At 38.3% G+C, this 24589-nt stretch overlaps 1 protein-coding gene and 1 non-coding gene across 2 annotated transcripts in view; one reads left to right on the top strand and one right to left on the bottom strand.

Moving 5' to 3' along the window:
• GPC6 (glypican 6) overlaps positions 1 to 24589 on the top strand; it is a 788463-nt gene that overhangs the window by 546215 nt on the left and 217659 nt on the right. Inside the window, exon 4 of the mRNA XM_064440688.1 lies at positions 21572 to 21737. Within this exon, the coding sequence (XP_064296758.1) occupies positions 21572 to 21737 (166 nt within the window). The remainder of the gene's footprint in view (positions 1 to 21571; positions 21738 to 24589) is intronic.
• On the bottom strand, positions 9023 to 9211 carry LOC135311683 (U2 spliceosomal RNA). Its single transcript, XR_010371296.1, has one exon. It is a non-coding gene; the product is annotated as a U2 spliceosomal RNA (small nuclear RNA).

The following is a 24589-nucleotide window of genomic DNA, read 5'->3' as shown; positions in this document are numbered from 1 at the left end:
TACTTGGGAATCTAATACTTGTAACCCATAAAAGGGCCGCATGGGTCAGCTGTTAGGTGTTTTTCTAATTCTTCTCTTAGGATTTCTCAATTATTTTTGCAGCTGCTTCCAGGTTAATTATCTCTGAATCAAGAAATGTTACTAGATGTTGAAGATACAATTTCAGTCCCATCTTTTTTAGCTTACAGACACAGCAAAGTCTTCTGTTGCATCACCAGTCTTGGCATTAACTTCTATTTATGCTCAGTCTCAAGCTTTCAGCAATAGTTCATGCCAATCCTAGAAAAAAGGTTCACTCAAAAGAGTGGCCCATTGCCACCAAAGCATAATGTCTGATGAGTCTGCCACAGGGAGACCTCAACTGGGGCAGATTGCTCTGAGCACAACTGGTTCAGTCTCAGTGATCTCCTAAGTGCAAGTAAAGTATCGACATGTTAAGAACTAGCCTCACTTTTCACTTCAGGGGTGAAAAGTCCAGCCTTATTGCTAATCTTCTTGTTTGTGTGTGGCTATCAAATTCCTGTCATAAACCTAGAGCAAGTCAGGCATTGGCAGCTGTGCACAAAGTGAGCCAGCTGTGTATCTGGGGCAATTCAATGCCTGGCAGAGCTTGCCCCAGGCTTTCTGTTATGGGCTTGCAGCTTTTTAAAATCTGCTCTTGTCATGGGTTAGCCTGCTTATACAGCCACTGCGCCGTCTTCAGAGGGGAAACCTCTCGTTAAATAACTCCCAGGCATTGTAACTGCATGTTAGTTTGCAGGAGAGGTCTAGCTGTTGTAAGGGAACCCAGAGGTACGTAAGCCCTGTGAAGAGAGTGTTACATTTCAGTGAACCTGATCTTCAGGCCACACACAAAAAGGTATTGGAGGTAGGAGAGCTTTTCAGTTACTGGAAATTAAGCCCTCCCTTAACGTTTACTGAAAAAGGACAGGCTTACACTGTATTGTCTTCAGTGAGCAGTTCAGTTTTGTATCTGTAGAATAAGGATTATGGAGATAACAATGTGAATTTTAATCTAGAGTTTGTGAGGCAGAAGTTATAGTATTCAATTAAACATAAATGCTTAGATGAAAAATAAAAGCATGTAGCAAAGATAGAGTTTATATTTCCATATATGATAATCAGAAAGTTATTGTAGTCATATTTCTGCTGTTCATCTTTTTTAAACTATTTTATTAGCTGAAAATTTATAGCTGATGAATTATGATATGTTTAGAAAAGCTTGTTTGACATGAAGTCTCATTTGGGAGAATAAATCTTTCCTGTAAAATTAAAGCTGAATGTCATGTCAGTTTCATAGATTTTTCTATTATGATTATCTTCATTTACTTTTCACAGAGTTAGTGTATACATCACAAAGGGAAAATAGGCTCTGGCACCTATCAGTGATAGAAGAAATGCACTTACAGGAGACAATAACAGAGATTCAAAAGGAACTGCAGTAACGCATTTTCTATAAATGGCCTTTCCATAAGTTTGTTGCTTCTTGCTGAATAGCAGTCATTAACTGCAAGACATGGCTGGCTTCATGAAGAGCTCTAGGAAGGTTTGATTCATTGTTGTGACTTTATTAATAAGAAATCGTGAACCTGAATTAACCAACCAATTTAGATAAGACCATCTGTTGTCTAATAAGATGTGACTGTAATTTGAATAGCGGTTTTGTAATAAGTGTATTATGGGATGAAGGACAAGCAGATATTAGCTTTGTCTCATTAGCTTCCAGGAAAAAAAATGTAGTTAGTTTGCCAGTATGGAGTGTTTTTTTCTTAAACTCTTAGCTCATCCTGTCTACAAGTACAACACCCTCTTTGTATCTTCTTTATCATGTAATAATGTCAAAAACAAAAAGAAAATGGGATACAATGCACCTTTTGGAACACTCTTGTGGTCACTCATTAGCGGCAATAAATCTATTTTGTTCTCACTTGATTCTCCTTGGTGCTTCTGGATACCCTGAATGCTCTGAAGATGAAATGGCAGGCACTAGCTTATCAACATTATGTCAATGTTACTTGGTTTTGCTTTGTTTAGTTGCCCTCTCTGGGCTAATACAAGAAGCTAATGTCAGCTAAGTACTGAGAGTGCTGGAAAATGGTCCTTTTATGTTTGGATGTTCGGCAGTAAGAAAATGGACAAAGCACACGTAATGCTGACTTGTCAGCTCAAACTCTCCCAACAGCTCTCACAGTTTTTTATATGGATGTTAAATAATACTGTAGATTAAGCTTTACTACTTACTATCTGGCTTTTATTAAAACTCTAAAACTTAATTTTATAGAAACATTGTCCAGTTAAGTAACAAGGATATATCTTTTCTCTGGTCATACAAAACCAGGCATTAATCCATATGCATGAAAATTAAGACAGAAATAAGTGCAGATCTGTATGGCAGTGGCTTTTCTAAAAGAAGAATAATGTTGTGTATTTTGTACCAGTTTCTTGTGGAGCTGTTGCCTCCTCTTGTGTCTGAGTGTCCTTGAATACAGGAAAGCAAAACAAATGGTTAATAAGGAACGTAGTCCTACTAATTAGAAGATTGTAAAAAAAATGTAAATTATGCTGGATGAAACATAACCTTTCAAAAACTTGTTCATATGCCCTTAGGACTCTCTGTCATTTGGAGTATTCAGTAGATCCTGGCCCAGCTGAGTTCCTATTTGCTTAGTTTTGCAAGTTTAAATTTAGAAAAGGAAATGGATAATGAGTATTGGGAAACTCCACAAAATAAAACAGACTGGAGTTTTGCTTTTAGTATGACATTGGCTTGTGTGTGATACTGTGGGGGTTGGGCGTCAACGCAGCAGTGCACCCTGGAGTGGTCATGGCTACCAGCACCTGAGTATCACCAAGTTCTTGAGACTCTTAATAAGTGCTGTATTTATACTCCCAAACTGCCTGAAACAGCAGCACAATATATTGTAAGATAGAACTGCTATGAAGAAAAATCATGAAGCAATCCTAAACATACAAGATACTAAACTTCCTCTCACTCCTCATAACTAAGCTTCTTGCTATGGATATTATGATATGAAAAATTACGTCAACATGTTTTGCGCTTCCATGTTTCCCAACACATAGGTACAGGAATATAAACCAGCAAACAATATCAAGCTCTTCGGTCTCCCTTTCTCTCTGCTCTATTGGTGCCATCTTTACAGTCTGAATGCTGAGCTTCAGGGAGCGATGCTGACTCTGAAAACTAAGGCTCCTTTTAGGAAAACAGCTGGCTGTCCCATTTCCTAGTCAAACGCAGAAAACAATCTAGTATCTTGCTGAAAGCAACATGGCCAGGTCTGGCACCAGGATCAAGGTGGGCTATAACGTGTAGGATGGGGCCTTCCATGGACTTCAGACAGAGAAGTCGAGGGCACACTGAACTCCGAAGGCCAGGGTGCTTCTAAGCCTCCAGGAATGCAAAGAATCGGAAACTGAGTCCTTAAATAAAAAGATCCAGTTATTGTATTGACTTTCTCAGAGACGGAGGGTAATGAGTTTTCTGTGCAACTTAATGAAGTATCACCAGAGAAGAAATTACATAATATGAAATCTTTAGATGGGATTGAAAAAGCACGTTTTATATTTCAGGAACAGTAAAGATTCATTGCGGCTTCTCATTTCTTAACAAACCCTGAAGTGAAAAGGGTGTCTCTCCATAAATCCCAGTCTATCAGTCTGGACAGGGAGCTGCTTTATGTTTGCAGTCGTATGGTTTTAAAGCTGTAAAATACTGCCCACAAAATTTTCTGAAGCAATTCATTTTTTAGTAAATCTGTAAAAAGATGTAAGGGGCAGGAAGCCTTTTGTATTTGCAGGAGCACAAAGACTCAGCCAGCAAATACAATCCAGGCAAAATAAAAATGTATTACAGGTGCTGATCGCCAACTTGCAGAAGATCAGAAGGTTCTTTGCGCATGAAAATAAAAAAGGTATATATCAACAGTAGGCCCAAAAACTTACAAACACTATTGCAACATTTTAGTCATGTTTGGTTTGTTTTCTTTGTATCTTTGTATGTTGTTTTTTCTAACATAGTTTTGGATTTATGACTAAGATCACAAAGCAGTATTTACTTCCATCGAATATGCAAGGCTTAAAGTATAAGGAAATCATTTTTCATCAAAGGCTCAGAGAAGTTAAACATGTAACTGCTTTCATTATGTTGTGGGTGACATTTTTGGGCAAGGATTGGTACACCTGTTACACCTTTTAGAACTGAAGATCATGTCTTGTATATGTGAATTCTGCTGAATATGATTAATCCCAGAAAGCAGCCATTAAAGCCTTTGGAAAGGGGAAGGAATGAAAAAAACGCTTCTATTTTAAAGCCAAAGTTTTAGTCAAGGTTAATTCAGGGTGTCACAAAAGTGTGACTGTGGCAAGATTTAGTGATGATGTAAGGGCAAATTAATGCAAGATCAGTGGTCTGACTATTGATTCTTATCACGGGATCCTGCTGAAATGAAGTCATTATTTAATTACACTTTTACTTACACTATAAATTGTTCCCAGAATAGACTGCACTCGATTTGATGTCTGCAGCTCCATCTTCACTTTTCTTTTGTGTTCATAAGTGAGTAGGGAATGGGAATAAGCACTCAAGAAAATTTTCATTTATTATACTTCACATGCTGTCATTTTCCCACAAAACGAAAGCAAGCAGGCAAATATTTTCATTCTTCCAATCAGAATAGTCTGTGATGTCAAGTAATTCTGAGTACAGGAAACATGTCTTGAAACCTCTGAAGATTTTTAGATGAAAATTTCTCTAAATTTCATTCAACTAAATCAATGTTCACATGATTTTCCTGCTCTTCTTGAGTGGTTTAATTTATTTTTTTCACTGTCTCTAGAAGCAGACTCTAAAGTTACTGTTCATATTAAAGCAAGTAACTTAACTGGGACCAACAAGAAGTTAATGAGTACTTTATTGGGACTTAAGATACAACAGCAAGGGCTTTACCATAGAAATCTATAAGGAAAGGTCAAGCATCTCTAAAATGACACCAAGGAAATTACATTGTTTTCTTATTGTATCCTTGATTCTCTTGATTCTGAATCAGATCTCTTTGGCAAAGTTGTGACTAGTATAAGGTTATCATTAATTCAGGTTTAATTTGTCTTGTGAACCAAGCCCCATATTTTGTCAAATTACACACATCTGAAGATTAAAAAATCAGGAAAACATAACTGGTTGTCATTATGATGTTATTGCCTGAGAAATAATGTGTAATAATCATAATAGGCGCCCAGCAGTTCTTTGGTCCAATCTCTAGCAGCAGGAGCATCACTGATGTTACCATTTTGTAAGTGTATTCATGCAGCCAGTCAGAAGCATTGTGGGTAGAAAGGGAAATGGGAACATGGTTTGTAAAGGACTGATTATAGTAGGAACCCACTTCCAGGAATCATTTTGTACAAGGAAACATTTCTGCAGCATTAGTTTGTACTTTGTTATTCCAAAGTTGTTTGCCAAAACTGTCTTTGCAGTTGTAGCCAATGGACAGAAGAACAGCGGGATCAACTCTGGTGTTTTGGCACATAGCAAAGGGCAGGTCTGGGCCACCTGATGTATCCTAATCTTGTTAATAAAAACTGACCTTTCTATATTATGAAAAAAATCAGCCACCGTCACACCTCTATTTTCTGTTCTCCTTGAAAGGCCATATGTTCTCCTACACAAGAAGAAAAGGAGCAAAGTCTGGGTGAAATGTGTTTCTGAGGTTGGAGGATAGTCAACAACCCACTGGCCAAGACAGGCAAAAAATAATACAGGAAAAGTGAAGACAAATATATATAGTGTTTGGTGTCGACTTTAAAACAGCTCCGAGCATTTTCATATGCGTGTTTTATAATAATTTCCTGATTATTCTGACTAAAATCTAAAACACATTTACCTACTTTAACCTAAGACTGGCCAAGCCCTGTGTTTATTTCTCTCCATTATCTCTAAAAGGGTTCCAAATAAATACATCAGGTGTTGATGCCTAAATTATAGATTTATACACTTAAGTGAGATTAACCCCACATCTCTCTAGCTCAAAACTGATGGTAGGAACGGTCCATTTATCTGCTCTGAATGAAGGACCATATCCACAGTGAGCAAAGCATTCTGCGGTGTGGCCCAAGATAACCACTGTTCAGACCACCCCACCTGTGAAAGGTGCTTCAAGTACTGAACATTTTCAGGTTAATTTTGTGGCCTAAGGACCAGCCCCCATGATAAGCAGATGTAAAGTTCTGTGGCACATGACACAGTGTCTTTTGCTTTTGACTTTTTCCTGGGCATTATATGTTGTGCTTCTCTGTTCTGGCTGCGCTGGTTGCACAAAAGCATCTGAGCATGCTCAGAGCGACAGACTTCCGGCCCTGGCGGTACCAAGAGATGGGAGATATTCGGCAAGATGAGGAGGGATGTTGCAAAAGCCAAACGGATACAATGGGGCAAAGTTTTCCTATGGACTATGGGGAGACCTTATCACTCTCTATAACTACCTTAAAGGAGGTTGTAGTGAGGTGGATGTCAGTCTCTTCTCCCAAGTAGCTAGTGATAGGATGAGACGAAATGGCTTCAAGTTGTGCCAGGGAAGGTTTAGATTAGATATTAAGGTAAATTTCTTCACTCAAAGGGTTATCAAGGGTTGGAACAGGCTGCCCAGGGAAGTGGCTGAGTCATCATCCCTGGAGGTATTAGACGTGGCACTTACAGACATGGTGTAGTGGTGGACTTGACAGTGTTAGGTTTATGATTGGTCTTGATGATCTTAAGGGTCTTTTCCAACCTAAATGATCCTATGATTCTACAACTAGTTGCTACTAGAAAACAAATTTACACTTGCTAAACTAATTCGGAAAGTTTAGCCTTTTAACTGACAGCAACAGTTCCTTTACCTATGCTCTTTATTCTGGAAGGTTTGCTAGCATGCAAAACTTCACCTTAGAAGTATAAGCTGTAAAAACTGTTGAAGTTTACGCCTCTTTTCCTTTAGCCTGTTTCTTTTTGTATTTTGCTTATTTGAGGTCCATTGAGACGATAGAACAATATCCATCAAACAAAACTTTTGACAAATCTCAGTTTATTTTATTTGATTATTTGTCTATGGGATGTTCATGGTATAGGTTTGTGGGACTGTGGATTGAGGTTCAGAGTAGTGGTGGCACAATTAGAGGTAAAGTAAGCAATAACAACAAAAAAGGACTACTTTGAAACTATATTTTTTTCTCTGTGAATTGGGAAACTGTCTTTTGATGAGAGAGGAGCAAACTGGATGTACCCAGTTGAAACTGACCTCAATAATTAATTTTGAGGCCATCCATCAAATGGCATTTTACTGACATGGGGAATCAGCAGGTGATCCCAGTTTGCTTCTTGGGCCAGAGATACATGTGCTGCAGAATCCAGTTACTGCTGACTTTAGTTGGCTGTTATGTTTAAAGTACCCTATGCAGGGATTCTGAAAACTGAGTAAGCATAAGCAAATTTATTCTTTCTCTTGCTCTGGAAACAATCCTTTAAATACAGGCAGTGGATGGGATGTCCAGGAGACCTTGCACAGCTTTGAACATCACTGCACTTGCCCATGTAAATGAAAACTTGAACCTTGGTAGTTGTCAGGGCAGCATCTATTCCATTCACTCCGCTGCTGCTTAAGAAAGAAAACCAGGCATCTTTTACCCTCTAATTTTTCATTAGAAATGTTTCAGCAGCCTTATAAGGCATCTTTAAGAACTAGTATTCTACTTAGGACATTTATTTCTAGAGATACTGTCGGAAACAATGTGCTCTTTGCTGATTGGACACCAGCACAGTGAAATTGTACTATTTTATGATGCTTTGTGGTACCTGAACCAAAACTGTCAGATTCAGAATCCACTCCAATATCCACCTTTAGATGTACAAGATACTACCAAGTTTGTGGCATTTCTCATATCCACTGGAAAATTTGACCTCTCTCTAAGTTTTCCGATAGTGCTAACTTCACAGTGATATCCCTGTTGACTTCTTCACTGAAGGTGCATGACAGTCCTGCACTGATGAGGAAATCTCTCCTGACTTGTGAAATACCTTTGTGTTTCGGACATGACTGAGACTTTCCTTACTTTTAAAATGTTTGGAAATAGGTTGTGGTAGTGTAGCTGACAGTTCATCCATACCGGAGATGGTAATGATGAGACATCTTTCAGCGGGCATTATAAATGGATACCTGGCATTGAGAGTGCCTTTATGGTTTGAGCATGTTTATCCTTGTGGTTCTGGAAACCAGACCACTAGGTGGATTATATTGCTGTATATAAATTGTATTCCAGCATGTTTTATCAATCAGGTGGCTTAATCAGATAAAGACAAATGGCAATGAAATAGCTTAAATACAAATTTACTGCCAGGTAGCCGTTATACAGTGCTGTATTTTACTTTTACTGGGTTTTCTGACTTAGCTGGCAGTAAATTCAGTCATTTGCCACTTAGAGACATGGGTCAAACTGTCATTCAGTCCAGTCTGTGTGGTCCTTTCAGGTTCAACATGAATGAGGGTGTTGCCGTCTAGCAAGGGCTGTCATCTTATTTAACAAGTTATAGAACATCTTTCACTTTGTTAAAGGAAAACTTGGCATGCTGCGGGAAAAATACAAAAATCCTTGCCCTGACCTGGCTGTGGGTGTATTCAGGACCAGTTCAGTCCACAGCACAATTAAGTCTGTTCTAACTTATTTTGGAAAGTCTGTGAAAGTCTGTTGGGAAGAGTGGCACCAACAGGGACAAGGGCGGTCACAGGTACAAGCCTTTACCACCCATGCTGTGTCTCTGACCCGAGGTTTTCACCCCTCTGTGAAAAGCATAGCTGCAGCGGCTGCAACAGCCCTGTGGAGTACCTAAGCTCTGGGGGATGGGGGGCATTGTGGCCATTGATTTCATCACCAGAAGATCTGTGGAAGCACCATGGATCCAAATTCCACCTAAAAAAAATACCAAAGCACACAGGGTGGGTTTATGCACAGGTATCACACCGTGACACGCAGTCACGATGCAGCCACGGTACCTGGAAGCGCTGCAGTTTTGGGCTGATGCATGGAGTGGATGGAGGAAGCAGTTACTCCTTCCCATGCCCTCCAAATCCATTTAATATAAAATCTTCAAGCTGGGGATGTATCAGATATTAAAGTGATAAGGAAAGATGATGCACTTGATCTTAGCCAACGGCTGGGAAGTGTGCATCTGGGTCAGGGGCTTCAGTGCGTATTGCAGAGCACTTCCATCCCACTGAGGATGATATAGGATCAGTGCTTTCAAGGGCTGTTGACAGACCTAAACCATAGCGCATAAATGAGTGATTTCTGCACTTGAGAAAGTGAGAACTGTAAATCCAGACAATTACAGTAGTTTGCAGAGATCATTGAAATCATTGGTTTTTAAATTACTATGGCAAAATGCCTGAGCAAGAGAAAATAATCTTAGGCTATATTTTTTCCGAGTTTAATATCTTCTTCTAATTTTCACATTTATAGATCTGCTGCCTTTTAGGTCCTAATCAGTCCAACACGGAATGCATTTTCTTGCTCAGTTTTGGATAAAGAAAAAAAAAAATTTAAACAACAGCTTACCTGCCGAGAATTTATGAGGAACAAAATATATAAAGGAATGTTTTCATATGCTTGTAGACTCTACTTCTGTTTTATACATCAACCTAAAATTCACAGTAGATTACATGAAGATTTAATAGTAATTTCACATTTAGTCTATCTCTATGTAAAAAGAAAAAAGCAAATCTGATTGTCAGATATATTTTTATAGTGTAGGTTTTGATCTGCTTCCTGCAAGTTTAAATTCAGCAATTTTTCTTTCATTGGATACTTGCTTACCAATGCTATAATGTCCTTACTTTCTATTAGAATATTTTCCAAAAATTATAGTACCTAAGCTATAATTTTATAATACTAGGTGTAATAGAGGCATTTTGCTGCTGCAGTTCACCCTTCTATTAACTATCAGGGAACAAGACAATGCATCTGATTTTACTGTATATGTACACAGTTTTAGTCTTTGTATGTTTATGTGCACATGAGTGTGAAGGAGGAAGAGAGATCTTTTACACAGGACTAGTTTGTTTTAATATGATCCAATAAAGCATTCTCAGGGAAATTATGTACTTGACTTCGTACCATATACAGAGGCATTAATTCCCCTAACTATTCTCAATCACCTTCCTATGTTTCTCTTAGAGTGACTTGGGAGTAGGACATGCAGACACTAGTGAGAACCCCTCTGTTGTTACATTTTGTGTCTAAGGGGAAGGAGTTATCAGGAAGGGATTTAAAAGAAAATAAAAGAGAATAAAATAATACTTAAATGATGGGATGAAGATGCAAATTTACTTTCTACTATGCAATTCCAAAAGCTGCAAGTGCAACACTCAGCAGAGATGTGGGCACACATCCCATAAACAGGTCATTCCAGACCATAGTCATCATCCCAAGGTGCACTTGAGCATCTGTTAAATATTTTATATATGATATTTATGTTTACAAGTAGCTTTGTTAAAATCTAACAAGAGCATTTGAAAGACCGTAAAAGAGGAAATGTTAACATGGAGCTATGAGATGATCTCACATGATCTGGGCCCGCATAATGCAGTGGGCATTTATGGATCCTATAAATAGATGGTGAGCTATTTATAAAGCATCCCTCTGCTTCCGTGCTACCCTGAATATATTACAAGACATTGTGTATTGTGTTGAGGAGCCTGTGGTTGATTATTAGAACGCATCAATGTATCTGTCTAGATCCTTGCTGGGATGGCTTAAAGATCTGACACCCTTCTTCACTTTAGAAGGCAGTAAAATAGTTTAAGATTTTACCTTTCCTTCTCTGTACTTGCATAAGATCCACACAGACTTTGATTTACTGCCCTGTCTATTGTGCTCCATCTTGTGCTTCATTCACATCATGAAATGAAACAGGAGCATAAGCAAAGCATTATATTCTGCTGTGTCCAGGTAACAAACATCTTGCTTTCTACTGGGCTGGAGGGTCTTCAGCAAACTTTAAAGCAGGCTTTGCATTCCTTGCCGAAGTGATGACTGTATTTTTGTACCCGTCTTGCCTCTGACAAGGTGTGACCAGTTTATTGCTAGCAATCAGATTTAATGTTTCATTTCAAAAACCCAGCAGTCTTTGTTATTTGGCCTTTTTGAATTTCATAGAGAAGGTTCAAGAATATGGCCAACTTGAAAAATCATGGTTTGTTTCTACGGAGATTCCTTTGTTTTTTTTCCCAAATAATAAGGGCTACTTATGGGATTTTACCCTTTGAACTCCCTTGAAAATTGTTCAGTGTAAGAATATGATGAAGCTTATCAAGCAGACAAAATTATCAACCTTAGAATTGCCTGCGTCACTATCCCTATAAGTTTATTTCTCTCTCTAGTAGAATACCCTCCTTTTAGTATTACCCAGTCCATACCCTTCAGTCACTGCTGGTATGCAGTCAAAAAATTTAATCATTCATGCAGGAAGGCACATGTAGGGAATCTGTGTATCCTTACTTGCTGTGTCTAGGAGATTGCCGTTGTCAACAAATTCAGGTAGTGATCGCTTTACTATAAACTTTAAAGTGTCTTTTGCATCATGACTCCATTCATGTTTCTTAGAGTGGGAAGGAGCTGGAACATGTTGAGTCAATCTGTTGTCACTTGTCACCTCCAGTTATTGCGTAAGTTATGTATGCATTTATTTCTTTCTCATCAGGGCTAGTGTGTTCTTGCGGACACCGCACAACTAAGACATCCCACAGCCCTCTGCACCATTCTGAGCTTTGTGCCCTTTTTAAGTCAGTAAAACAATTCACAGGTCAGTGAACAGCAAACAAGACTTATTTGTGAGTACTTCTGAGTACTTAGAAGTGATCAGAACAGTTTTGCTGCTCCCTCTCTTTATTTGAGAGAACTAATTTTCTTCTCAGATGCTTTTCTGTTTTGCACTGTGAATCATAGATAGGCAGTCAGCAAGACTGCTCTCAGGTACAAAGCCTGCGTTACAGGCTTCTAGGATGTTGTAAGTAGGACTGACTTTGACCATTCTTCACATCATTTTCTTATCCAGATGCTGCTGCAGAACCTGTTGAACTGCTCGATCTGATCATTATCTCCTGCTGTGGCGGTTCTTTTTTACTCTCTCAACCCTTTCTTGGAGTTTTCCCTCCTGTGTATCTGGGGGTTCGATTTCCAGATTATCAAGGATCTCCCCTTCTATTTCTGATTTGTACTTGGGCAATACTTAACCTACTTCTCTGCAACATTTGTTTTCCTCCCAGTGAGCACAAAGCCACTTTTGCTCAATTATGCAGAGCCTAGTCTGGCATTTTTTCCTCACCATTCTTTCTTAATGCCTCTTTTAACTTGGCTCTTCTGACTGTTCTACAAGGCAACTGCACATCATTGCTCAGCAACATCCTCCTTCTTTTCTACTTGGAAAAAACAGCGGATTCTTCTTGCTTAACTTCAAACATACCCATGGAGATATTTGCACATGTAATAGGCATTATACAACCACAAGAGAGAGTAAAAAGGTTGAAGTGAGTCTGTTTTTAAGGGAGCGTAGCTCAGATTTCGATATCTGTGTCTGGTCAAGCATATCATACTAAGGACCTCTTCTAAAGTGCTGGACTTTATGGATTTTCTTTTTGCCTCCGAAATTATTTGAAGTAGCCAGTTTCAGGGGGGGTTCTGACCCTGTTGCTTACAGTCATGTCCTATTCTATTTTCAGCCCTGGAAAATTTAGCACATGCTTTCCTCTTGAACCAAGAACTTATCTGGTGGAGGGCATAGAAATGAGCCCACTCCCTTTTAAGTGAGATGCAGTGGGATTTTTTTTTCTCTGGGAAGAAAGCAAAGGAACTACTTTTTATTAAGAGAGTGTCTTAAAGTTTATGTTCCAGAAGAGATGGTCGGATTTGAAAAGCTTAACAGCTGTGAAATTCCTTCTTTATTTCTGTGTAACAGAAAACTTCTCATCTCCTGGGAATGGAAGGAAGAAATTATTTCAAAGATTTTTCACCTTAGCTTTGCCCTTGAAAAGCTGGGAAATAACAGATGGAATCCATACCTCCAATTCTATTTAAAGTGGGCTTACTCTAACAACAGATGAGAAAGATAAATATTTTTCCAGAAAATTTGCAGGGCAGATTTTTCAGCTCAGTCATATCTCATGGGATGTAAACCTCCATATCCTGGAGATATCTCAGCTTGCACTATTTTCAGCCTAAGAAATTCTCATTTTAATCATATTTATAACCGAACAGCATTTTTCCACCCAGTTTGTTTGAAATGGATTATGCCTCTGACAGGTAAAATGGGATTTAAGAAGAACATTTTCATATTTACATCTGAGCATTCAAACATTTTATTTTGTAGAAGCTTAAATTGTAAAAAAATTGCTTTAAAGCATCACTCAGAAGTGATTCAAGAGATTTAAAAAATAGCTTTACACAAAATATCCTTGTGGCTGCAGCTTTTCAAGTGGTTTTCTAAATTTGGATTTTCTATATTCAGATAATCTGATAAGTAATTTTCCTCATTTCCTAAAAACAGGACAAGCTATTCTTTTTCTCTGTAAATAGAAATTCAGTCTCACCCAAGTAAACATCTGAACATTTTGTCCTTGTCGTTTTTTGCCCTTGACTTCTGTGGGGAAATTGTGGAATTCCACAATTCATCTCTCCAGCAGTAATTTATTATTTGATGTACAACCTCCTGATGTAATCACTTAGAGACCTGCAGTCCCTCTTTTCCTATATCCAGTTTCAGAATTACATGTTACGAAAACGTCAGCAAATCACAGATGAGAGCTATTCTTAAGAGCAGTGTTGAAAAATTCTGGTGCATAACTTTTAAGTTTTTAAACATCTAAATACCTTTAAGAACTGCTTGTGATGTTTCATTTTTTCATCTGTGAAATGGAGGAGCAATATTTGTCCACCTTCTAGAACTATACGTATACTGGAACACAACTATAGCCATACCGAGGTGACAAAATAAGTATGAAAAATGCCTCAAATTTTAATAGGTGTTGGACAGAAATCTAGTTGCCATATTTCTCATTATTTCACAGTCATAAATAATGGAAAAGGACATCTTAGTTGGACAAGAACAATGGCTGAATAGTCCTCTTCTTTTAGAAAAAAAAAAAAAAAGTTAGGTGGTTCCTCTGAGTTGCAGTGGCCTAAGTGCTTAATGCGGCATGGTTTGTATCAGATAGTAAATGTATAATTTCTTTTTTACATTGTAAAACTTTTCTAGGGTCCAACTATATTGCCCTAAAATTGTTTCTAATAGTTTAATGAGCATATTGAACTATAAATTATATATTTTCTAGAATTAAAATTAAATTTACCATGTTTTATCTCATCATATTCTTGAGATATACTACCCCAGAATTGTGGGAATCTTGCAGCTTTTTAGCTGGCTGTAGTGTTTTACTTTTATTTTGATATCATTCAAGCACAAAATCAAAGACACCAGTACAAAGCTGTAGTACTCAAACCAGGTCTTCTACCTTTCAGTCATCTGGGATGCTATGAATTGTTAAAAAGATAGCTATTTTTATCTTTAGGAGGTTAGTATTAGACTAGACTTTCGGTTGACATAAGCAAGTATTCTCAAATTGACCTTCTACAACACAAATTCCCAACTGAGCATGGCTGATGCAGTATTTCCATTTTTATATCAGATTGTGCTATAAAAGCAGTGAACTGAGATCTTAGCATCTAAGAGCCAGACTGAAACAATGAGAAGTGCTTCAATAAAGCATTCAAGTATCTTATGAATATTTCTATGTAGTTCTAATTAGATACACACAGGCATATTTTCAGCTGAAATCTGCTGAAAAGAGCTTGCTTGATATCTGCATTATTAAATGAAATCAACAGTAACACAGTGCTCATGAAAATAGACAAAGTATGCACAAGGAAAAAAAATTAATCACTTGGATCCAACAGTGAGCAAATCTTGTCTGAAGAAAAGAAAGAGCAAAAGCAAGAAAAACATTATTGCCGGCCAAGCTTTCCCCACTTTTCCCCAGTATTAAAAACAAACAACACCAAAAAGTCAATAGGGAGTAATTGCAACATGTTGAGAAGGTAGGGTCAAAGAAACATGATGAAAAGTAGTGAGTGATTGGACTGAAGTTCAGTCTTTGTACTGAAGTTAATTAAAGATGAAATGAAAGAAAAAAAGGCACAGTAGCTCTTAGGATGAGTGATCCAAAGGTTTGTGGCAATCCTGCGTACCCTGTAAAGTGTACTTCATGATATGTCTCAGTCTGATCCCAGTTACATCACTGTTACAAAGGGACCAGAAATGATCTTTTTGTGCTTAGGAAAAGTTTCCTCAGTTCTAGCGGGTTGAATACAATAATCAGTAATTATTAATTAAGGGTTTTTCTTCTTACTTCTCTTCTAAAATCACAAGTTTGAACTTCTAATCCTTATGTCCCATTTGATTTTGAAGATAATCTTTGATAGAAATGCTAGAATTATACTGTGGAGATTTTTTGGACTCTAGAATTGGACTGCGGAGTTGTCCACAGATGTATTAACCTTCTGGTGGAAGAACGTGGGGGGACTTCTACTCTTAGTGGAGTTTGCATTTCTCTTGGCATTGGTCAAGGCATGCCAGTGTATTCAAGATCAAACTCTGACCTGGCCACGTATGTAAGCATTTTGTTATGAATGCCCTAGCCCATTTGAAACTTTTGAGATAATTAGGCTACAAACAAAAGTATGTTTGGGAAACTTAGCTCATTTTTCTATCATTAGGTTGTAGAAGGACTACACAGGGATCCAAAATGTGACTTAAGGATATCAGTGCCCCAGTTTCTTAGACAGTGCATCATGCCTGTGCAGGACACACAACCTCAGCTGGCTGAGTGGGGAGCTGGATGATTTAACCAACACACAAGTGCTAAAGACAGGGATTCATTTCAAAACTCTCTTCAGTTATGGACCATTTACATGGGATTGCAGGAATATGCCTCATCCTCTTGTATAAAGCAAAGTATGTGATACCTTGTCTCGAACACCAAATGGGAAAGAAGTAGAAGTTTCCACTTTTTATCCAGCAACCTGGTTGTTAAAGCTTGTGGGAAATAAAATGCAATCCTCTTCTCCTTCCCAGACTATGGATTGTTCTAGTGTAGAGGCATTTTAAAAGAGTGTCTAGTTCCTGGGCCAGCTGGCCCAAAATCGACTGGTTCCTCCTGGCAGTTTCCCCCCAAAGCCTTCATGCTAAGGAGTGATTCCATGTGATTCCAAAGGGGATCAGTTCCTTTGGGTGCACAGGAAATGTAGGAAGGAGCTGTGTCCCCTGTCATGGTCTCTGGAGTGGCACTCAGTTTTGATTCATTTTCTCATATTTGACAGATTTTATTACATGCCAAGAAATTACAGGATCTGGACCTAAGTATGGCTTTATACTGTGAGTTTCGGTACATTCAATAGTACTTTGGAAGAACACCCCTTCTTTATCCCCAGACAACATATACCAGCTACTTCAGTAAGAAATCTCCTATAAATACAGGTAGAGAAACTGCATGTCAGTGCATTTGATCCTTCTAAAGGTGACCGGTTGTTTAATCAGTTTGTCTGATTTTTTGTATCAGAAAAAAGGATTTATGTTTGTGTACCTGACAAAGCCAAGGCTTTTGAATATAAAAACAGGTCAAATACATAACGAAGCAATCTTTGCAAATGTGGTGTTACAAGAGAGTACAATTTCATGACTTTTACCCAAAGAAGTTCTCTCCTCAATTATATTTGCAAGTTCACCATTTCAAAATCTGTCTTCTAGATTAAATAATAGGCCTCCTAGAATTTCTGAAGGGGAAAACAAGTGCTCAGTAATGAAGCCCTTAAAAATCTTGCTTTCTGGTTTTTTTGCATGTATGCAGAAACGTACATTTAGTTAAAGCTGAAGCTGTCAGAAAACGTTACAAAATTCCATAATGTAACATGTCCTGCAGCTACGAGGCTCAATCAAAGCTCAGAAAGGTACTTTTCTGATGTGCTGCATTCCACATATGCTTATACTAAAATGAAGATGTCCTAGTCAGTCAGAGAGACAGCATGATGTAATTAATGACTCCTCTATAGCAGTTTCCTCAGTTATGTCATTCAGTGTGATCTGATTGATTTATAATATATGATTTACATAAGGACTAGTTACTTCTAAACTTTGAAGTCCATGCAAATTTCTCTGCTGCAATTAGCACAGAACCAATTGCAATGTACTTTAAAAGACAAAAAAAAAGAAAAAAAAAAAAAAGAAATAAAACCTCAAGCCCTATCCATCCACAAATTTTAGTAACAGAAAAAACATTGACACTCCTGAGCTGAGGAACAGCTCACCTCAGCAAATCCAGGTTTTGGATACTTCTGAATGAAATTAATATCTGCCTTTTGACCAGTCTGCAGAAAAGTATTATTAGGTGTGAGAGACACTGATTTTTTTTTATTTTTTAAGATGGGAATGAGAAATGAGCTTTGAAAATACGTTCCATAGAATTTGCCAGCAGCAAGAAGTAGCAAGCCAATTATAGGTGGTTGAAAATCAACTTTCTGTGATAATCTCCAGATTTCATATGTTCATAGCTTCTGAAATATTTACACTTTAAGCTGAATATTTTTTATGTTTGGTTTTTTACCAAGATTTCAGAATGTTAGACAAAATTTGATTATTTTTTGCATTCAGCTGTTGTTGAGGGAGGAAAAAGACCTGTCTGTATTCTCTGGGAATAAAAAAATAAAACACAACTGAAGCTGAGACCTGGAACGTGGCTGCTCACTGAAGGCTAGATTCACAAATGCAATAAACTGCTGCGACACAGTATTTAACTTTTAGCCTTGAGACTTCCAAAGTAGCTGAGCTACTTTAATGTTTCCCTGTGCCACAAGTGGGAAGGGTTGGTCACCTGAAGGTACGTCAGTACTGCTAGGTGACAGGGGAATATGGAGCAAGCTTGAGAACAGGACTCATCATGTGCTCAGGTCACAGCTTACTTGTTAGCCTTCCTCCTGGATGTGTTTTGGACCTTTCCCTCTGGCTGTCTCCACACAGTGCCTGTGCACTGTTCAGAGGACAGAGGCTGCCTCCAGAAGGCTGCATGAAGATACCTGTCTTGTTTTGGTCCCCTCCTTTCTTTCCAATGCTAACCCAAGTGTAGTCTAACCACTATCAAATGTAACCTCCTGTCTCACTTCAAAACATCCAACATTATATTTAGCTTCCTTTTACTCCCATGGCCTGCACTACTGCCTCCTATCATTCCAAACACTTTGAGCTGAAAAATAACCACCCAAAATAATTATTACATATTTCAGTCACTCAGGCACTAAGTGGGACCCAGAGGAGATGTAGTGCCAAATGCTACGTAGTAGTATGGGATGTGACGAGCTTGGAGTAGAAGGTGCTAGCAGTAACCAGTGTGAGTGTGAGCCAGTCCCTGCCACTTGGGCTCAGAGACAGCAATTGATCTGTCCTTGTATTTTATTACACCAGCATAGTATCTTCCGAAACAGAGGTCTGCAACATCCAGCTTGATCAGCAAGGAGCTGTTTGTGTTGGTCTTTATCAAAGGCTGATATAGATATGTCAGAAGCTTCCATAGAAACTTTCTACATCTGCTTTATTCTTGGAGTCACAGCTTGGCCTTTTATCTTAAAAACAGTATTAATTCTGCTCAAACAAAAGCAGGGCACCTTCCTTTCTTGTAAAATACTGATGGTGATGCCACCATTTTGTACAGGGGATATTAAAACATTCAGACAAGATATGAGACACCTGGCTCCTACTTATTCTTTTTGAGTGGTAAGAATTTATCCTGACTACTTCACAGTGGACTGTGTCTGGGAGTATTCTGGTTAAAGCTGTTCTGTAATGCAACACAAATTCAAGATTCACTGGGCCAGTGTAAACGGATATTCTAACTGATCTTTAGGGTCCTGTCCTAGCAGACTGGGGATGTGATCTGGACCTCTGGCAGAGAAAGACATGATAGCTAGTTACCTCTCATGCTACACCTGTGATAAAATAAGGCTCACATAAATATTTATGATATTTGATTTATATAAATATAATATAAAGACAGGGACTGTCTTCTCTCCTTTAGTTATGCATTTCAAGAATGAAACTGCCAGGAAGTTTTTGTGCAAGGTCAAGATCCTACAAGTATTTTTGTTGTCAGCACAAGTACCAAAGACCAAAGTGGGCTTGGGAAGGTGTGCGTGGGAGAACACGTGGATTCCAGCTGAACTTAGGGGTCAAGCAGGTGCTTACAACTTTGCATTGACAAGACTTCTGGGCCTGAGAAGAAGCATAATTTTAAGCATGAAAGGAACTTTGCTGATAAAACTCTCTGCCCACAGAAAGAAATAACTTTGGCTTTAAGCAGCAATTTCAAAGTAATTTTGAAGATTCTGTTGTTGACTGTAACTACATGTATTCTGCTTACGTCCGTTTTTGGTGCTAATCTTGTTGTAAAAATGGGCCTGTTCTAGATTTGGATGTATAAAGATAAAACAGTTGGATAAGTGAATCTCAAAAGTAGTTCTGAGCAGTGGAAATAACAGAAGTCCAGCTTTCCTTGTATTTGGATTTTCTGCTGTTTAATAAGGTGAAATTTCCCCCTGGTGCTTTTTTAACCCATGGATCATTCACAGCATCATTCCTCCATGTGGATTCTTTGGTATCTGTGAGGAACTGATGTCATGCTTCAGCCTTTTCCTCAATAAAGGCAGTAATAGAGCCTCTCTCCTTTTCCTCTCCCAGATGCCTATTTTCAAAACACTTGTAGGATCTTAATGTACTGAGACCTTAAGTCCTCAGTCAAATTTGATTGAAATTGGTTGATGGTTCAAAAGCTATTGGAAAAGGATGGATATATATACCTTCATGCACACTACCAGAGTGCTGTGCTAGTAAAGTGCATTTCCCTGGGAAACCAAGGCAAAAATCACTTCTGAGCGTACTCAGAGGCATCTGCTATAACTCTTTACAGAGCTGTTTTCAGTGGCCAGTCTCAAGAGTATGCTCTGCATAGTTCTCTCAAAATCAGTGATTTAACATCAAAAAGGGAGAAAGAAATTCCAGAGAAAAAGAAAAGAAGTGCCATTTTAGTACAACCCTGATAATGCAAACGACATCAGTCAGTTTGGCATATACTGTTATAGTGCAAAGTCAGATTCATGCTTTCAGCACAAGTTACCATGAATATAGAAAAGCAGTTTAATCCCTTAAAATTCATATTAGTGTGTTGCATTTCTTCATAAACCAACAGAATAAGTGAAGGGAGTGCCATTGCTTTGCACTCTCCTGTAACGTACATTGTAGTAATACATAGGATTTTAAAACTCTGAGATGAAACAATTAAACATGGAAACGAGGGTGAGTGTAATAATATTTACCCGAGGAGCTTACGTAGTTTTCAAATGTGATCAGTTTCTGTGGTTTAAATTTAGATATGGAGGATTCAGTGGATGTCCTCCAGAAGATGATTTATCCTACCCTTCAAGACATGGGATAAAGAAACAACCGAAAAAGGACCTATTTCTCTCCATTGAGCATGGAAGGCACACTGCTGAACAGATGCCCAGCATTTTGATGACTAAAAAAGATGAAGTGAAGGATCATTAGAATTAATGGAGAAACGTTATGCAAAAACCTTTCCCTAACCTCCATGCTCCCTCTCCAGGAAACCAATACTCTTCTAGTGCAAACTGTAACACATATCACTAAAAATTTATATCTACACACTACTTCCTTCTGTCAGCCCTGCCCAGTATTAATGACTTTGACTGGAAAACCTAAACTCATTGTATGTCTTTCCATTCACTGTGGTAGCTGTTTTAAGTTACCATGTGCAGCCATGTAGTGCTGATATGTAAATTGAATGCATTAGACTGTTCTCTATAATGCTTTTTGTCCCTCGAGATGTTGAAAGCGTACAAAAAAATCCCCCCTGTCTGATCCATTTGAAATTGTCTGAGAAGACAGAAGGATATTTTTGTCTGAAAACAGAATAATATCCCTTTGTCATGGTGCAGTTCTGAATTATGTTATAGAAATCATCAAGATTATGGTGGATTTACTGTGCTTTAATAAAGAGGAGACTGATCCAGTGACGGTGTGACTGACAGTTCTAGCTTAAGCAGAAAGAGCATGGGGTCTCCTCAGGATCCTCTGTGTTAGGATCAGTCAGTTACTGTCCAGCTGATTCCCTGGATGTTTTTCCTTCACTTTCCAGTAGACTTTGTGTGGGAGGGCTGGGGAGGCAAGCACTGCCATCACTAGGGGAGTGTTGATTTTTGCATTCCTGAAAATCACTGCTGGCTGTGCTAAAAGAACATAATTGGCAAGAATCAATTAGTCTCATAGGAGGGTGTTATCAAGGGTTGAGCTCTTTTCACAAATTGCCCCTTCTGCACTTATTTCTTGAGAGGCATAATCTCAGTGATCCCGAAATTCACAGAACAGGAGATTGATTTCCTCCTTTTTCTTTTTCTTTCCCCCCCTTAAACTCTGCAGGTCAGTCCCACCCCAGGGTGCATCCGGGCGTTAATGAAGATGTTGTACTGCCCTTACTGCAGAGGACTTCCCACTGTGAAACCTTGCAACAACTATTGCCTCAATGTAATGAAGGGCTGCCTAGCAAATCAGGCTGATTTGGATACTGAGTGGAATCTGTTCATAGGTAAGAAGAGTTTAAATATTAGTGGAAGGAAATGCTGGTAATAGCAAACACCTGCAGAGTTTTGTGAGGTTAGAAGGCACTGTTGGTCAATATTCACAATGAAGCAACTCCAGATTCACCTCACTTTCTAATTGACCTTCCTGGCTTGCAGTAAGAGATGACTCTTCCCCTCCCGAGCCAGTCACATTTCGTACTTCATATTTAGAAAGGAATGGTGTGGTGTTATAACTTCTGAGCTGAATTATTACATGATATGTGAAATGTTGAGAAAGCTTCGGCTGATGATTTGACAACAGGCTTAACATGGCAGAAATAGTATTTATTACAACCGAAAACTAGGCTCTTGCAAGCTGAGAAGATAATAACATCGTATAACATCCAGTCAACATAAATCACAACAGCTGCTGTTCTTAATTCTGGTAGTATATGGACAAAAAAGTTTAAAAATTACATACATGGATAATTATTAATTCCTTATTCTTGATTAAAATATGTTAATGTCTCCCTTTCAGTGTGCTGAATAGAAAGTACCAAACATGAAATCAAAACTTTAGAATGGAGTGTAGAATATGTATTCAAGGAAAACTGCTATTACAGTTTTATTCACATAATTCTTCCTTCAAGTAAACTAAGAAAAACCAAGACAAAAATCTCCTTTAAACAACCATTCAGATATCCTGTAGTGAAAAAAAATAAATCCCAGAAATGTAACACTTAACAAGAAATAAAAGCTTCAGGTTGCTTTTGATGATACACAGGACAGGATGAGGAATTAGACAAGGCTAATGATAATCGAGAAAGAACAGAAACAGCTAGTTACACCAATTGCTAATGAGCGTCATAGCCTAGACCAGATTTCAGGAAAATAAAAGCAACTTGAAAACATGGGATAAAGCTCTCTTTATTGCAACCAAAGAAAAGAAATGTTATTTTCTGCTTGGGAAAGACAAAATATGAGCAATCTCATTTTGCTTGATTTCAAACCCCACTGACCAATGTGACTTTGAAAATTTGACTCTGACTCATTCATGGATTTTCACTTTGCTCAGCACAGAGTTGGTGCAAGATGGATAGGGAGAAGAAAACAGGATGAAAAATGAATCAGAGTATGAAAAGTGAGAAACAGCACTGAGTGTGCTATAAAAATAGCAAAAGCCAAAAATGGAAACAATAATAAACAAACGATGCAAATAATCATGCCTTCTCAGTCCCTTGTACTGGTTAAAGAAGCTGACATCAGAAGCAGTGCGGTATGGAAAGATACCTGTGGGAATTATGGTGTGAAAAGAAGAGTCAGCTCATCATCAGCAAGCTAAGTAGGAGCTGATGGGAAAACAGTGCCAACCTGTTAAAGACATTGCATCAACTACTTTCCTTTTGTCATTAAAGAGTAAGAAAGAACTGAATTGTCCCTAATTCTGATCAGAGAAAATAATGTAGGTTTTCAGAAAAAAAACCATTTTAGCTAAAATAAACAACAAAGTTTTTATTAAGGTAAGCACCTGTTCTAATCAAAAGCTGGAAGATAAGATTTCAGGTCTTAAGAGAAGATTTCTTTTTCTGGTGCTTTAAATTCATAAGAGTGCTGGGCAGGGTAAGGTATGTGCTGGAAAGTGTGGAAATGCTTACAGATTCAGACTTTCAGAGTCTTTGATGCAAAGCTCTTGTCTTCATCAATGTCTTTCAGATTTTGATTGTTCCTGCTCTCAGAAAATAAAAACTGCATGAAAGCTTGTACAGTATGTTAAAACATAGTGCTAATTTATTAAACACTATGTAATACACTGTGCACTTCCTTAAAGGAAAGCAGGCTGCTATGCAATTATCCCTTCAGGTCAGTGATGACAAGGCAGTATAAAGTACAAATACATGAAGACATATTTTCTCTTTCTTCTACATTTACAACTTCCCCTCTGCAACTTGATGGGGAATTGAATAGAGGGGAGACAGAGATTTTCCTGTGTTTGGAAAAGGTATTCTGTTTTAACCCATTTTTGAGGCCACTAATAGCTTTTCTGAAGATGAGGGTCCTTCGTCCTTCCTTTATGAAAGACTGAAATGCGGCAAGTTGTCTCTGCTTCTGACAGCTGTCAGAGGCTTTCTAACAGCACATGCAATTCCCATAGTACTAAACACAACAAAACTTCTACTCACTGAATTAAAACAAACGGCAGCACTTTACAGCACCGCTGAGCTATGAAAGATTGGAAATTATGCATGAGCAGTTTTTATGCCCGTTCCAATACTAGGAACCATGCACTAGGAAAAAAAAAAATAGTTAATTTTGTGCGCTAACAGTCTCTGCGTAGGCAGGAATCCCAAATGTTAGTGCATATTCATACACAACAAGAGAGTTTTGTTTAGCTCATAATCTCTGTATTGCAAGGTTGTTTTGGCAAAAGCTGGTACTAGGAGAAGACGCTCCGATGTGTTTGTCAGTAACTAGGCAAATACTGTAGTTTGGACTGCATGTTCTGGTATTGTTCTGCAGTTACTGTAATTGTCCAGCAACACCCAGGATCTACAAGTGAGGAGGAGCAGAGGAAGGTAAATGGGCTCTCTGCAACAGGGTGTGATGCATATTCCACCTAGTTTATAAATATAAAAGTCAGGACTGAAATCATGTTTATATAGCACTAATAAATCTCACATCTACTTTCAAAGCTAGGGAGAGCGGGACAGCTTCCCCTAAACATCTGGTGCTTTCCAAGATTTTATAGACTGTGAAAACTGGTAAGAGGTGAAACAGCTGCAGCAGCATGACACATGGTTTATTATATTTTTCTTGTTTGTGCCACCTTAAGGTCGGTGTCCTTTTTGTGTAATGTTTCATTATAGGCTTTTTGTATTTT

The sequence above is a fragment of the Phalacrocorax carbo genome, chromosome 1 (genome assembly GCF_963921805.1).
Source record: "Phalacrocorax carbo chromosome 1, bPhaCar2.1, whole genome shotgun sequence".
Taxonomy (NCBI): Eukaryota; Metazoa; Chordata; class Aves; order Suliformes; family Phalacrocoracidae; genus Phalacrocorax; species Phalacrocorax carbo.
The sequence above is the reverse complement of the archived record's forward strand: the minus strand, read 5'-3'. Positions and strand labels throughout refer to the sequence as shown.